This window comes from Peromyscus leucopus, chromosome 10 (genome assembly GCF_004664715.2).
Source record: "Peromyscus leucopus breed LL Stock chromosome 10, UCI_PerLeu_2.1, whole genome shotgun sequence".
Taxonomy (NCBI): domain Eukaryota; kingdom Metazoa; phylum Chordata; class Mammalia; order Rodentia; family Cricetidae; genus Peromyscus; species Peromyscus leucopus.
The window spans coordinates 60427488-60444184 of NC_051071.1; the positions used below are offsets into that span (position 1 = coordinate 60427488).

Sequence of the window (16697 nt, forward strand, 5' to 3'; positions counted from 1 at the left end):
GCAGCCGCTCTCCTCGGAATCAGCGTGTGCTTTGAGAGGGTGATCCAGAGCAGCCGCTGTCCTGCCAGTGACTTGGGTCTTCTCAGTGCCCAGCGAGAGCTCTTTCCACACTGGCTGTGGAGACACACACACACCATCTTCAGGCCTCTGCCAGCTCAGTTTCCGCTTCGTAGTTCCTGTAGATCCCTCTAGAGACTGATGTGCACACCAAGAAGTATGTGGCCAAAGACTAGAGGAGATGGCTCTGGAGACTTCCCAGCTCCTTTTTCCTGTTTGGCCTCCAGACTGTTTTCTCCAACTCCGGAAACCCCTTGGGCCCTGATTGCCTTTCCCTTTCCTTTGCTGGGGCCTGGAAATCACCTCTCAGTGAAGGTGTGTGTAGGGCTTCCCTGCTTCCTCCTGAGAGATTGCAGTCTATTTTCAGAGAGGGAGGGCAGGCACTTCCTGTCTTCTTCCAGTTCCAAAAAACAACCAGGGTTGTTTCCAAGTGAAAGTAAAACCTGGTCTTGGTTGAAAGCAGAACACAAACTGCAGCAAGCTTTCCTGGACCACCAGCCCCCAAATCATGACACGGATGCTCGCTCTAATTGTGAGTGCCCGGCCTTAGCTTATGCTTCTTCCACTGGCTCTTATAACTTATTTTAACCTGTTTTTCTTCCTCTATGTTTTTGCCTCTTTTATCTTTCTTTGACTCTGTATGTCCTAGTCTGTGTCTGCTGGCTGCCTGCCTGGCCTCTCTTTCTCTCTCCTCCCATTCTCTCTCTCTCTCTCTTCCTCCTACTTATTCTCTCTGCCTACCAGCCCCGCCTATCCAGCCCCGCCCATCCAGCCCCGCCCATCCAGCCCCGCCCATCCAGCCCTGCCCATTCCTCTACTGCCTAGCTATTGGCTGTTCAGCTTTTTATTAAACGAATCAGGTACCTTAGGCAGGCAAGGTGAACTAGCAACACATCTTTATATAAACAGATGAAGCATAAACAAATTAACACATCTTTACATCGTTAAACAAATGCATCATAAACAAATGTAACACATTTTTGCCTAGTTAAAGTAATATCTATCCCATAACAACAAACCGTTCTTCTACTGTCTTCTTTTGCCATTAGAAAAATAGCTCCTAGGAGTAATAAGTTATAATTAACACAGCAGCTCTTTTTGTTTGTTTGTTTGTTTTTTGTTTTTCGAGACAGGGTTTCTCTGTGTAGCTTTGCGCCTTTCCTGGAACTCGCTTTGTAGACCAGGCTGGCCTCGAACTCACAGAGATCCACCTGGCTCTGACTCCCAAGTGCTGGGATTAAAGGCATGCGCCACCACCTCCCGGTGCAGCTCTTTTTTTTAAATTACAGTTTCAATGAAAATTGGACTACTTGACAGTGTTAATATCTTAAATATTGAAAAAGCAACTGCACATTAAATATTCTGAGTGATACTTTAATATTCTAGAAAGAGACTATAATACAGTGGTTTTCAACCTGTGGGTTGTGACCTCTTTGGGGTTGTCAAGCTACCCTTTCACAGGGGTGGCCCAAGGCCATTGGAAAACATAGGTATTTACATAATGATTCATAACAGCAGCAAAATTATAGTTATGAAGTAGCAACGAAAATAATTTTATGGCTAGGGATCTCCACAACATGAAGAACCATATTAAAGGGCCATAGGTTGAAAACCATTGCTATAATACAATATTGGAAAACGATATAATGGCTCTTTTGACATCTCTTCACCAAAATTGGAGTCCTGGGGAATTACCGTCTCTCTCTCTGGCCTGGATCAGAATGGACCTCTCTCTGAGTGTGCATCTCCACGTTCTCCCGCCACCAGCCACCCCTCAGCTTCCCAGTGCGAGAGGCTCGGAGATGAGAACGGTCTCTCTCCTGATCAAGGTTGCTGAGTTTAATGCGCTCGAATGTAAAGGTTGGCACACGTTCTCATTCACAGAATGGAAGTGGCTGTGGGGCCTTCTCTGACCCAGGATTCGGGAAAGCGTCCTTGTTTGCTGAGAGCAGTGCTCACAATGGCAGGATCTGCTTGACAGACACAGTGGTTGGGAGGTGGGCGGTGCCTACTGGAGGCCAAGTAGAGCTTCCTTACCTTGCAAACCTTGATCTGAGTCTTGGTGTTGTTGGCTCAGTTCTAAGAGCATAGTTCTTCTTAGTTTATTTTTTTTTACAATGAGAAGCTATTTCTCTTTGTGACTTGTGTGTGTGTGTGTGTGTGTGTGTGTGTGTGTGTGTGTGTATGTATGCCTTAAAAAAACCATTAAAAAAAACTGGGTTGTCATATCTTCAAGTTTCATAAACTGAGCCACTGCACTGAAGATTTGTTTAAGATCTTCTGAGCCCTGTTTTCAGCTTACATTATTTTTTCGCTGAACTAAGATGGGCTGCTCCTCCCCCCAGGCCAGGACACACCAGCTTAGTCTTTACTTCAGGCCTTTGATTTCTTGCGCCAATTTGTAATCTGCTTTCCACCACTCACCTTAGGAGTCATGGCTGCTTCTGTGGTTTTCTCAGTCCAACGAGCCTCTTAAAAAACTGTGGACTCATTTTGTTGTTGTTGTTGTTGAAGATTTTATGTTTTCATTGTAAGTTTAATAACCCAAGGTTGTTCTTTTCCATGTAAATCCCAAGCCATTAAACCATGAAAACCGATAAAAGGCAGCCAGGGGCAGTTAGGGGACTCCGGCAAAGCAGTGTGGACACAGAAAGCTTCCAAGGCTCATTTTTGTGACATTGGAGTTACTTTACTTCCTTGAGATTGTTCGTTTCCATTTTTGCTAAATCCTTTGTGCCACTTGAGAAAAAAAATAATAATTATTACACCTTACAAGAGGGTCTGCCCAGGGATGCTGTGACATAATCCAAGGCACTGAAACAATCCGACCTCAACAAAACTGATCACTCCTCAGCATTGGTCATGAGTCTTTGGCCTCTGGAGGCAGCAGACCATCTTGGACCAAGGTCCTGGTGCTGCGCAGCTGCTGTGTTAATTAATTGTCTAAAGAAGACAGGATCCTGTCAGAATGGGGGTGTGTGGAGGGGCATTCAGACCTTCTGCTGCCTTTCTGTTACTTAAAAATGACACCGAATTATTCTCTTTGTATTAGGAAGTTGGCGTTTACAAAGTATTTGGGTCTGGAGGCAGGTGGGGGGAGAGAAGAGCATGCCTCCTTCTTCAGTCCTTTTCTTGTGCCTCCTGGGGTGTGACTGCGGGCCATCCCCGGGCGGGACGGTGTGGGGTGGGGTGGGGTGGTGGGTATATCCGCTTCTATTCTGGCCTGTTGGGCTGCCTCTGCTCTATGTTCAGGGGCAGCAGCTCCCAGACCTGTGGGCACTGCACTACTTTAATTTCTTGCAAAGATTTCTAGGATGTCTCTGCTATGTTCCTGGAATTTGAAAGGTGATTTTAAAAAAGGAAAAGGAAAATAAAAAAGGCCAGTTTATGCTGTAGGCTGCCTGGGGGCATCCTGTCAGAACCATTCCCTTTGAATCAGGAGCTCCCTCACAGAGCGTTACTGCAGGGGTCGCTGTTGTCAGAGGACCCAGGAATGTCTCTCTTTGAGTGCCTGAGAAGGCTGTGGCCGTCTCCACCCTGGTGCTCCCAGAACTTTTGGGTGTTTACCACTTTGGTCATTGCCTTTGGCCACAAGACCACCACGCACATCGCGCAATGTTGTCAGTAGGGAGCGCGTCCATCACCTCTTATTTGCTAGGCAGGAGCAGGTGTTAGATTGGGAGCTGCTGGCTGCACCCTGCAGAGCAGGGGAGGGCAGGTGCCCTTCAGCTGTCCTCATAGGAGTCTCTCGCCTTCCTTCAATCTGGGTTCTGGCATGACCGCCCAACACATGCAGCGAAAGAAACCTTTCCTGAGCATCTGTTTGTCGGACGGCTGCAATGTTGCAGAGTCTGTCCAGGTCTCCTGTACCTTTTTATTGTTGTCATGGTACATGTCCAGTACGACGAGGGTATTGATTATGAGAGAAAGCACAAGGTATTTCAAGACCAGATGAGACGTTTGGGGGCTAAGGAATGGTTATAAACTCGGCAACGGGACGTTTTAGAGTGCCAGTGTGGCCGGTCAGTGCCGAACGCGCTTTTGCTGAATGGACTTTGGCTAGATCTTGTGGTCCCAACTATGTTTCTCAGTAACTTATTTTTCTTGTGGCTTGCTTCATGGCATGGTGTTGCTGTCCGCCACACCCACTTTTCAGGCGAAGTGATGTTTTATACTCACTTTCCCAATGCATCACAAAAGCAGAAATACAGCCTGCCTTCCAGGGTTGATGAAAGACTCAATCGTTAGATCACCTCTGCTGTCTCCCTCCCCGGGCAGAGTTAATGCCGCCGAGACATGGTGGGGTCATCTGCTTGGCCAAAGGATAGGCAGAGAACATTGTGGAAAGGCGCAGCCTCCCCCACGTGCAGAGAACTGTGCATCCATCCGGGCTGCCTTCCTCCACACCAGGCTTGAGCTGTGGAGCAGTCAACAGGGAAGGGTGGTGCTGTGCCCTTTGATCCGACTTGTTCACGAGCAGCTGTTGTCCTTGGCGACAGTGACCACGAGCCCTCTTGAATGTCTTTCCTAGGTGGCAAGTTGCTCTGCCTTCTTTTCCCTTGATAGCTTGTGGAGGGGCCCTCACATTGCTGTTTCACGTTACGTCCTCTGAAGATCAGTGGCACGGGGAGAAAGTTCACCGCGTACTGAACTGCCCTCCACTGTTGGAGGGGTGCGTGACCAAGGGGGTTCGCAGCGTGGTTCCTTAATGTGGTGAGGTGAATCCTGGTGTTCTACTGCAGCGGGATAGCCAAGCTCCCTTCTATAGAAAAGTTCCCTTGCAGATTTCCACTCTAGTTCATGGGCCGCATGTGGGAGCGCTGTAGGTGTGTGAGATTGCCCCCTGTGTTCGAGAACACGTTTCCCCCCGTCAGAACTGACGGCTTAAGTTTTAGAATGGAAATGTGTAAGAAGAATATGATGAGAAGGAGAGTCTTTAATTACAAATGAAAGGGGAATAAGCTTACTTTGTGTGTGCGTACGTTCTGTTTTCTAGTTCCCCATAGTCACTAGCCCCTGCTAGGAGTCACCTGCGACACATGCTAGGCAAGGTCTACGGAGACAGAGACCCTGTTTCCCTAGAGCAGGTGGATGAGCATGTCTTCTGATTGGGAGAGATGCTCCAGGGCTCCAACCCTTCCTAGGAGCTGAATTTAGTTCCAATATATTTAGGTAGAAGAAAAATATTTACCACATGAAATAAAGCTGTTGGAAAAATGAGTCTCTGAGGAAACCCATTTCTAAGCACTGGAAAGCAAACTACTTGAACGCCGCTGAGTTCATCTAAGGGCTTTTGGATCAGCTGTTATAATTCTGGTAATTATCATAATGTAAAGCAAGCAGGTTATGGATTTTATTTGCCTAGGAAATGATTGTAGATACTACTTCATTAATGGATTTGGCATTAGGGTAAACTTATCCGCATCCGACTTTCTCAAATACATTTCTATATGACACTCAAATGTCAGGCTTTCCCTTGTGTTTGGCTCCCTTCCTCGGTCCCCTTCAGGGTTTTATGATGTGTAATAAACGAGCTGTTTGTTTGCCAATTTATTGCTGAAGTGAAATACATGTTTGGATTACTAGAGTTTGTGACTGAGAAGCATCTGGCTTACCCTTGTTTTTATTTGTTAAACAGGAAAAGGACCAGCGCAGCCTGGACATGAACACTGCCAAGTGCATGTTGGGACTGTTACTAGGAAAAATCTGGCCCCTTTTTCCAGTCTTTCACCAATTCTTAGAGGTACCAAATTACTGCTTTATGTAATGTGTGTTTGCTTGCTTACGACTACCACATACTTCATCTAGCCATTTTACGTGAGTTTTCTTTGTCATAGCTTTCTGATCATAGGAATTATGGTTCCCTGGTTGCTGTCAGTCAGCAGCTGCATGTCTTGGGGTGCGTGTGTGAGTGCGTACAGGCATGAAGGTGTGTGCGTCTGAACAGCCAAGAGCGCCCTCTGTCCTCTCTGCCCCATGTAGAGACTCCACTGGTGTTAGACTCCCCGCTCTTGGTAACAGTAGAAATCACGATTTACTCTTTCAGGTGAATTTCCAGTTTTAAGCCAACGTTAAATATCAGCCACCTGCCTCTCACTAAAACGAGTTTATGATTGGTTCTTAACCACTTTCATCTCCAAGTACCTTGCTGAGTGCTTGGATAGCCGTGAGCACTGGATTAGGCCAGCCGGCAGCGTCTCCTTCGGTTTCAACGTGCTTAGCCAGGTGGCAGAAACAACCAGCATTTCCTTACATGGCTGCTGTTTGTTCTCACGGTGCTCCAGCATCCTGAGCTGCCCGTGAGTAGCTAGGGGTTCTGTTGACGTGCCCTTTGGCAGAAGCTGGAGGAAGCAGAGAAGTGTTTGAACTGCTTGGGCTGACTCTCACATGTGGCATCTGCCTTCGTCATCCTCCTCCTCCTCCTCCTCAAGCTCTTTGCTTTCAAGGATGAGCGTAGGATCTTTGAGAAAATCCCGTGTCTTGCCCAATTCCAACTCCCACTTGAAATAATCCTTCTTTACAACTTGCTTTAAGTAGTGGTCCAGAAAACTGAGCAATTGATGTAATTTGTGAAGAGTGTTACTAGAAACCACTTGTAACTACTCACTGGGGACCCTATAAGAAAGCAAGCTAGTAAAAAGCTGCTCATTAATAGAAGTACACGTTGACTCGATGGTCTGCTCCATCCACCTCTGATCTGCCCCAGCTCCTCTGTCCGGGATGTGAGATAAACCCTCGCTGTCGGCACAGGAGTAGAAAAGGGTTCTTGCATGCAGTGGGTCTAATAGGATTTGAACCCTCAGGTGAAGGGTCCTCTGGTTAAAAGATGTGGCTGTAAGTCTGACGTTGCTCAATCCCAGGAACTGACTGGCTGTTGTGAAACTGGTTTTCACTTTCGTGCTTTGGAAGTTAAAGTCTGTGCTTTGCTCTTACATAAGTTTGTGTTTTTCCTCTTAGAAGGCGGTAGCAGCCCTTCCATCCCAGCCTATCTCTTGCCCGCATCCTCAATACCATCCGCTTGATGCTTTGCCCTTTTGAAAAGATTTATATTTATTTTACTAGTTTTGGTTTATTTATTTTTTTCCATAAGGATTTTTAAAACGTTAGCTCTAGATTTTGCATTGAAGTCTCTAGGATACTGTGTTCATCTAGCTGTAGCAGATTTCTTGTTTAAGAGTGGTAGAGCAGCCGCTTTGCGACTCTCCGAGTTTCTTCTCCTCTCCGCTGAGAGTCCTGGGGAGCTCCCGGCTCGGAGCCACTGGCGGCAATCATGTAGCTCCCTGACGCGTGTGTGCGCTTCAAGCAAGCAGCTTGGCAGTGAGCAGTGCTGTTGTGGTGGTTGTTAATGGTACCTACTCACGTAGCACTTCCTTTGTGCCAAGGACTGGAGGAGGTGCTTTACATAAACTGTGGAGTCCTCTGATTTCATCCTTGCAGCGCGGCTGTGAAGGAGGTACTGCTAGCTTAGGTGTGTTCTCCTGATGATACTGCAGTGAAAAAATGGTCATGTAAGTCCTCCTCCTGCTGTCTCCCCATTTCCTAGCCTGGCTCTTCAGTTGCGTTAACCCTACAGTATGAGCTCTCGTAGGTTGGCTCATAGAGAAGCTGTAACCATCCATGCTCATTTTGTGTCATTAACCATATCACTTTCCCCCCGTCAGCAATCAAAATATAAAGTGATCAACAAAGATCAATGGTGCAATGTGCTAGAGTTCAGCAGAACCATTAGTCTGGACCTCAGCAACTATGATGAAGACGGAGCGTGTGAGTACTGGGTGCTGGGTGATCCCTCCCAGACTCGGTACATTGCACATCATTCTCCCTGGGAAGAGCCTCCAAGTCACGTGTTTCCTTTTACCCCTCTCCTCTCCCCCCCCCCACCTCCCTCCCATCCTCCCTCTCCCTTCCCTCCCTTCCACTTGGCCCTTGCGCCCCACGCATGCTCGGGGTGAGTGCTGCCCCTCCACACTCTCTCCAGCCCTCACATGGTTTGTTCTCTCTGTCTCTCCAGGGCCAGTTTTGTTGGACGAGTTTGTGGAATGGTATAAAGACAAACAGATGTCCTAGGACTTTATGCATAGCAGCGAGAGAGTCACTGTTACCACGGTTCCGTCACCCATCAGCCATAAACTGCTGTTTGTATGAAGCGCATGCTGCTTTTCTTGCCCCGTCTGCCTCCCGCGGGAGTGTTTTGGTGTTTGCTAGTGAATGGGCTCCGCTTGCTGTGTAGCGTTGTTCTCTTGGAGGCTGCTCTGCAGTCCCTTTTCACACTACAGATCCTCGGTGGATTAGCCAACGTCCTCACTGTGATTACGTGTACATTGCTGTTTCAATTTTGTATATGTGTATAAAATGAAAAGCTTCACCTAGAGATTATTTCTGCAAAAATGTATTGTAAAAATAATTTTGTGGCATATTTCTAGTCCCTTCCCCCCCCCCCCAAATGAACCAATTATACTTTATTTGGTTTCAAATGTAGCATTTTAGAAAACGTTATAACTGTCTCCATGAGCAAATATTGCCAGAATTAACCTCATTGCTAGAGAGGCCAGCTTCTGGAAGAAGTAGGAGTCATGACTTACAGTGGCATATGCCAAATGTGACTTGGTTTCCTTGACAACTTTGGTATTTTAAAGTGATAAAAAGTTATAACTCTTTGAGCACACAGACATATAACATGCTACCAAGCATTCCTAACACAAAGGTATAGGTTTATGGTTTTCTTCATTACTTTTTTCTCAATGTTAATACTGTTGGTAGCTTGACCATAGTTTCAAGTGAACCAATTAAGATTGCTCTTTCTTTGAAATTGAAGCTTAAGTTTCCATAAACCTTTCCCTGTCTCCCCTTTGCGTTCCTCTGGCAGTGTTGGGTCTGCTCAAGCTCCCTGTGCCGCTGTAAGGGAGATGTCCTTTGCCACGCCCATGAGCCTACTGGTTTGCTGGCGGTTTATAACTGCAAAGCACTTTTAGCTGTGTCTGGAGTTTGTAGTTACTCTTTCACGGTATCTGTAATCTCCCAGGGTTGTTTTTTGTTTTTGTTGTTTTGTTTTCTGTCTTTGTTTCCTCTGTGCTAGGCATATCTCCTGGCATCATGTCCATTGCGGACAGTGGACCCAAACCACCAGCATTGAGCTCACCCCGTTCTCATGGGGACCTTTCCCAGAGGGGCCACTTGTCATTCCCCGAGTCACGTGTTCAGAAGGGCGATAGCCATTACGTGGATAAGAAAACCAGAGCAAACCCACGGGTGTTTCTAGGTTTGTATTTTATGTCTTGTTTTTTAAATTCTTATTTGTTTGCCTTGCCCCTCTTGAGGAAGTATATAGTTAACAGGTTTTTCCCAATTATTTGGTGCTATGACTCACGCAGTCCCTGAAGTTTGTGAAAACACATCTAAAGATTGAACCCAGTAAAGAGCTCCTGGCTTGTTTGCCCGGTGAATGGTGTGGTGGGGTAAGATCTGTGCCTGCCCAGGCAGGTGATGACTGGAAGATGTCGAGATGATTGGCCCCCCCCCAAAAAAAAAGTCTTCTGCATTAAATGTGAACCTTCCAATGGCGTGAAATGAGCAAAGCACACAGACCATGCTACCCTTGACCACACTGTTCTACAGTTTCTTTGCAAAGTGTTGCGGCTTTCATATTATTTTTTTTTCCCTGATTGAACCACCAAAGACAGAAATGTTGTATGTATATATCGTGTGCGTGCATATACAAAATCATGGTGTGGTAGAATGCAGCTACTTGCCTTTTTCTACCAAATGATGAGGTTTGGTTTGCTGTGAAATAAACCAGAAGTTTAAAACAACAACAACAACAACTCAATATTGCTGTAGCATACTTAACCATCCCTTGTCTGTAGTCTCACTTCCAAATTAATATCTGAACACAATGTAAGCCTCCTGGGAAACCACAGCTGTTGAGACTGCTATGTGACGGGGGTACCGGTGCATGGGGGTGCGTGACAGTGGGGATGATTCCTTTTCAGGTGTACCCAAGGTTCAAGAATCATTCTTGACTTGGATCAACTGTTGTTTGCCTCAAAATGCAAAGATGGATCCTAGATGGAATTACTTTCAGTGTTGTGTGAGAATCTGGAGAATGTTTTAAACACCAAGCACAGCGAAAGCTGGGAGTAAAGGGTTGTTACCGGGGTGAGAAATCACATTCCATCCACAATGAACATTCTGAGGATAGAGACTCAAGTAACAACCCTCATGACGTACAGTATGGAAGTCAGCATTCCGGAGGGATCATCAATTTTTAGAACTCCAAATGATCTCTCAACTGCCTTGAGAACGAAACTGCTGTGACTGCTGCTCGCCCTTGGTTTTCTCGACTTTGCGGAGCTGTTTTTCTGGGGAGTCAGACCAAGTCATAAGACACCTTTTCCTGAAGAGTTGCCAAGTTACGCGAGTTGAATGATCACCAAGAGCACTTACGGCCAGCGCTGGAAGAAGTCGGGGGCCTTCGGGTCTTCGGTACCGGAGCTCCATCCGCCTTTCCTCCCTTCACTTGTGTTCCGGTGTGTTGCAGTGCCCTCCTGCTAGGGAACGCAACTTACGCCGCACTAGGTAGAAGTCACCTGGCTAGATTTCCCAGGTACCCATGGTTAGCCTTAGGCGCGCCTCTTTTGAAGCATGAACTCTGAGTTCAGTATTTATAAGTCTAACTAGACAAACCTCTAGATTCTGGTCGAGCAGATTTCTGTTGCCTCTGAGTCTCCATCCTAACCGTACTTTTGAAGTCTATACAGAAAGCTTTAAGAGTTTAGTTTGTGCCATGGTTTTTATTTTTACAACTGCTAAAATACCTCTGTAAGCCTTATCCTTTATCCTTTCATATGCTGTATAAAATTGTATAGAATTCATTGACCAACTGATAGGTTGGGTATCTGTAAATGAGACCAAAATGTGGGTTGCTTTTTTTTTTTTTTCATAAAAATAATTTCGATCGGGCGTTGCTGTGACACGAACAGTAGCCAGCCTCTGACTGTGAATGCCTTGCGTCGTCAGTATTTGCATTACATTCATAAAAGTGTGCAAGTCCTGTGACTCCCAGCTTAACTAAAATACTGTAATGCCACCTAACTTGGGCACAGCAAACCGTTGGTTTAGGTTCTAATGGAATTGGTGTAAAATGATATCCCATCAATAAACAAATATTTGTGTTTGGTTTCAGAACTGAGTTTGGGTTCTTTGTCCTCTTGGTTTCTCTGCCCAAACCATTTTAGGGGGGCTTTAAAGTACTTTTTTTTTTTAATCCATTAGCTTTCTCTCAGCATTTTCTATTTTATAGGTCCAGAGGAGAAATGCAAGAGTGATCCAGCAAGCATGTATATTCCTGTTCCTGAGACATATCTTATGGCATATCCTGTCTCACACTGTGTGTGTGTGTGTGTGTGTGTGTGTGAGAGAGAGAGAGAGAGAGAGAGAGAGAGAGACAGAGAGACAGAGACAGAGACAGAGACAGAGAGACAGAGAATTTTTAAGTTCTTAAATTTATTTTACATACCAAGCACAGTTTCCTCTCCCTCCTTTCCTTCCATTCCCTCCCCCCATCCATTCCTCAGAAAAGTTAAGGCCTCCCATGACAGTCAACAAAGCATGGCATACCAAGTTGAGGCAGGACCAGGCTCCTCTTCCCCTGCTTCCAGGCCAAGCCAGCTGAGCAAGGCATCCCACCAGAGGAATAGGTTCCACAAAGCCAGCTCATGCACCAGGGACAGATCTTGGTCCCGCTGCCAGGGGCCACAAACAGACCAAGCTACACAACGATCACCCACATGCAGAGGGCTTAGGTCGGTCCCATGCAGGCTCTGTGAGCTCCCACCAGCTTGGGTCAGCTGCCTCTGGCTTTCTCCATCATGATCTTGGGGACAGAGAGGGAAAGCGATGAAAGATATCTTGATAGAGGGGGCCCATTATGGGTGCCGGGCAAACTCCCAGGAACCCACAAGGATGACCCAGCTAAGACTCCTAGCAATAGTGGAGAGGGTGCCTGGACTGGCCTTCTCCTGTAGTCAGATTGGTGACTACCCTAATTGTCATAGAGAGCCTTCATCTAGTAACTGATGGAAGCAGATGCAGAGAGCCATAGCTAAGCACCGGGCTGAGCTCCTGGAGTCAAGATGAAGAGAGGGAGGAGGGATTATACCGTGTGTGTGGAGGGGGGGGGTTAGTCTATACAGTGCTGACACTATACAGGAATCACACTCAAGGATTTTAACAGTGGTCATGTTACCTGATACACAGAGTTAAAATTTCCTTAAATTGTACCGGCAGTGGTCTTTATAGGCACTTTGTTTTCCATCCAAGGATAAGAATCGTATTTGACCTTTTGTTCCATGTTCCAGAGTCAGAAGCAGGGGTATCTCTGAGTATGAGGCCAACCTGAAAAGGCATAGTGAGTTCCAGACCAGCCAGGGATATATAGGGAGACCCTGTCTCAAAAAAAAAAAAAAAAAAAAAAAGTATCCTGTCTAATTAGTTTCTTTTGATGAGAATGTTTCCACATAGACCGTCTTCAATGTCTTCGCAAGACCAGTGGAAATACTCTGCCAAACTATGATGGTAGATCAATTGGCTGCAGTCTATTAGTGTGTTTCTAAACATTGAATGCTAATAATAACGGGTATGGGCCAAGAGCTAGGCAGTGATGGCCCTTTTACTGCCCCCAAGGGTACCATCCGGGTAAGCTGTTTGTTACCAGCCTGCTTTCCACTCTGTCCTAGACTAGAATGTGAGCTGAGGACAGGCCCTTGATACAGCCTGGAGGACTAGAAAGTGTATGTGGAGGGAAGCGAGTCGGAGTTTGTAGTCTGGCAAAGCGCACGGGAAATAATCCAGGAAGAGCTGGATGTAAAGAAAAGCCAAGGGGTGATAGATAGCTTTTGGAGTCTCGTAAACTTCAGGGAGAGAGAGAATAACGAAGTGGCCGGGAAGCAAGTCCAGCCGCACACTCTTCCAATTGGTGATGTGCATGGTTCTTACTGCTCTCCTTTGGCCCCCAAACTAAGGATCAAGCCAAGAAAGTCTACTTTCCCAGACATCCAAGAGAGAAGATGGCAAGTGGGCACACAAAGAAGTTGAATCTCAAGTTATCGAGAAGGAGCATGGTTGGTACCAGCTTCCGGTAGGGCAGCAGAAAAGTGTGCAGTGTGTTATCTAGCAGGTAGACCCTTGCACGGTGTGCATCCACGTGGAGAGCTGTGGTGCATAAAGTCTTCCAGCAGTGTATTTGGACCATGGTAAGTGGAGAAAAAAAAAACCACCAAGGCCTACTCAGACCCGCTGAGGTGCATTGTAGACAGACAGACGGGGAAGACAGTTGCAAGGTGGTTGTCAAGGACTTTTTTAGGCCGGAAGAGCTGGGGATGGGACACAAGGTAAAAACTGAGGCTGGAGATAGAGCTTGGAGGTAGGGTACTTGCCCAGCATGCACAAGGCCTTGGTTTACGGCACCATGCACGAAATTCATTCTAGAGCAATGGTTCTCGACAGTGGGTCACAACCCCTTTGGCAAACCTGTCTTCAAAAATACCTGCCTTATGATTCATAATGGTAGTAAAATTACAGTTATGAAGTAGCAACAAAAATAATTTTATGGTTGGGGGTCATCACAACATGAACTGAAAGGGTAGCAGCATTAGGAAGGTTGAGAACCACTGCTCCAGAGTTTTTATGACTGGGCATGGTGATATGCATGCCTCTAAGCACTTGGGAGGCTGAGGCAGGATTGTCCTGAGTTTCAGGCCAGCCTGAGTTACAATTTGAGACCCTATTGAGAAAGCTAAAAAAACAGGACTGGAGAGATGACTCAGTGGTTAAGAGCACTGGCTGCTCTTCCAGAGAACATGTTCAATTCCCAGCATCCACATGGTGGCTCCCAATCGTCTTTAACACCAGTTATAGGGGATCTGATGTGTTCTGGCCTCTGCAGGCACCAGGTCAAGCATGCACATGATGCACCAACACTCATACACAAAATAATTTGTTAATGAATTTTTTTTAAGGAAATAGATGAAGAACATTGGGTCAAACCCAGGTTTACAGAAATGAGAGTTGGCACTGTGCGTGATCTGTTTGTGCCTGACAAAGGCATGGTGCACTTTTCATGGATGCTGTAACATGCATGCGTGTGTATGCACGCACACGTGTGTTACTTCATACTAAACTCTTCTTGTGTCTCCAGATCTTTGTAAGAAAAGTAACTTCTAAACAGGAATTCAGGGCAAAGTGTTCCAGTTCCTTTAGAAATGACTTGTCTTTGCAGTTAGTTTTGTCAGCCAGAAAGACAACAGATGACCCGTGTGGAAACAACCCCATCCAAAGCTGGTGAGGCAGAGGACCACCCAAACAAGGGCATGCACACCACTTTTGGCAGAAACGTTTCATTTCTTCCTGGTTGGAATTCATTTCTGGCATTTACTCTCCAATCACTTTAGCAGCAAAGAAGTATGTTTTTAGAAGTTGGGCTATGCAGGCCGTGCTGAGAGCTGGAAACTGAAATACAAAAACTGAGAATCATTGGAAAATTGTAAAGAGCATGTAAAAGTCCCATCTCCAAAGGAAATATGTTTGGTACTCAAAGAAATTCCTTTGAAGACACTCTGAAAAAAAAAGGTGTGTGGTGAGTCTGAGTTGTGGAAAAGTGAGCTCTCCAGGCTCTGGGCTCTGGGTGTCTCTCCTTTCATTAAGCTTTGTAACGGTGACATCTTGGGATTGCCCCACTGTGAAGTTCTAGGATTACAAATGTGTGCTCTTCAGAAGTTAGAATGCATTGTGTGAGGAGGAAGCTGCAGCTGTCCCTGTTACCACCGATCTGCGTCCCCGAAGAGGGGCCAGCTTCCCAAGCCACACTGCCTGTTTCGTTCCCTCCACTTAGTCATCCATTTGTGTCCCTTGACTTGTGGTGGCTCTTTTGGATTCCATCCTGAGAGCGAGGGTTGGGTGAAGCTGTAATCCTTTGATAGTCTGAAATCATGACGGAAATAACACACCTCTCCCAGCAGCCTGTTCTGGTGTCTCTGTGCTCACGGGCCCTTCGCGTCTACTCTTCCACCTCAAGGCTGCTTTTCAGGTTCTCGGTGGAACTACGAAACTTCAATGTGTATTAGGCAGGATCTCCATGAGAAATTGCTAAGAGGGTGTAGAAGGGTCCAAAAAGTAGAAAGTTACAGATTGAGGAATATGGGGACCTCTGAGTGTGAACTCTTAAATCAGGAGTTATTGGTTATTTTCTGTTACCGAGATAAAATATCATGATCAAAAATAACTCAAGGGCAAAAGAGTTTATTTGGGTTTATGGTTCCAGAGGAATAAGATTCCATCGTGGCAAGGAGTCATGGTGGTGGGCAGTCACGGTGACCAAAGCAGGGAGCCAAAGGTCATATTTCTAACTACAAAAATGAACCAGAGCTGGAAGTAAGGTGAGGTTATATGATCTCAAATCACCACCCCCCCCCAGGTGACATGCTTACTCAAGCAAGGTCACACCATCTAAACCCCCCCAAACAGCACCTCAACTGGAAACAAGTGTTCAAATGTCTGAAATCGTGAGGGACATTTCTCATTCAGAACACCTCAGTGGGCACCAGCCACTAGCCCCACAGTAGACCAGAAGGACGCTGACCCAGCTCAGCTGAGACATCCTGCTGTTAGGTAGAGGGGTAAGTGGAGAGTGCATAAAGAGTCCCCTCGGAGGTCATACGAACAGGTGTGGGTCCAGCTTTGCCAGTTACTCTGCAGCCTGGAAGTCTGCAAGCTGTGAGTTCACAGACGTAGTTGAGCCTAGTTGGTGGCCTCCTGACTCAATGGCTGGCTTTAGAAGAGAAGCCCGTCGGGCAGACAATAAATACTCCTTCACTGGTCTCTTACTACCCTGTAATATTTTAGGAAGCATATAGAGAAAATGATGTTAAGATGGTAATATATTTAGTTTTTGGTTTTAATATATGGTTTCTGAATTAACCCTCCCCAAGGCAGGCCCTACAAGCTAGAACATCTCTTACTCAAGTTAAGTTATGGAAGTGCACCCTCCTCCCCTGCACGCTCTCTCTTGGGTTAGCCATGTTATTTCGCTTAACTCTCTTGGTCTGATAGTCATAGACCTGTTCCTTTTAGAGTGGTGCTTCCCCACAAACTGGAGAGAAGAATGCCGTCCCAGAGATCAAGAAGAATCTGGACAGGCCTTGCTGGTGTTTCACCCCAACCCACTAATGCTAGGCCATACACTTCTTGCCCGGTCACATTTCAGTGCGGTTCCCTCTGCCTCGTGTATGCCCAGCAAATCCAAAGGACAGGAGCTTCGTGCCACCTGAACACATGGCAGGTGCTGGGGTGTGGTGGTCCCAGAGAGGTCTGGGAACCCCATACCTGGGACATTACATTTGTGTCCTTTGTAGCGTCCTTCATACTACACTGGTAAATGATGTGTCCCCGAGTTCTGTGAACTTACACAAATTAACTCACAGGGCAGGTGTGGAAACCCATCTAATAGCCAGCCAATGAAAAGCAGCAGTAAAGCAGCCGGAGCCCATGACTGACATTTGGGAGTCAAGGAGAGAATCCTGGGGGCTGAGTCTTAGCTGCGGGATCTCATGCTGTCTCTAGGAAATCGTGTCAAACTGAACTACAAG

General features: G+C 46.4%; 1 protein-coding gene across 9 annotated transcripts in view; it reads left to right on the plus strand.

Annotated features, from left to right (window-relative positions):
* Nucleotides 1-11238, plus strand: part of Dcun1d4 (defective in cullin neddylation 1 domain containing 4) — an 85369-nt gene extending 74131 nt beyond the window's left edge. For 8 of the 9 annotated variants that reach the window (XM_037209097.1, XM_037209098.1, XM_028859903.2 and 5 more), the window contains 3 exons: nucleotides 5696-5800; nucleotides 7719-7821; nucleotides 8069-11238. In XM_037209097.1, coding sequence (XP_037064992.1) covers nucleotides 5696-5800; nucleotides 7719-7821; nucleotides 8069-8124 — 264 coding nt within the window. In that variant the 3' untranslated portion in view covers nucleotides 8125-11238. The remainder of the gene's footprint in view (nucleotides 1-5695; nucleotides 5801-7718; nucleotides 7822-8068) is intronic. The other variant, XR_005092338.1, reaches the window with a different exon arrangement.
* The last annotated feature ends 5459 nt before the right edge of the window (nucleotides 11239-16697 follow it).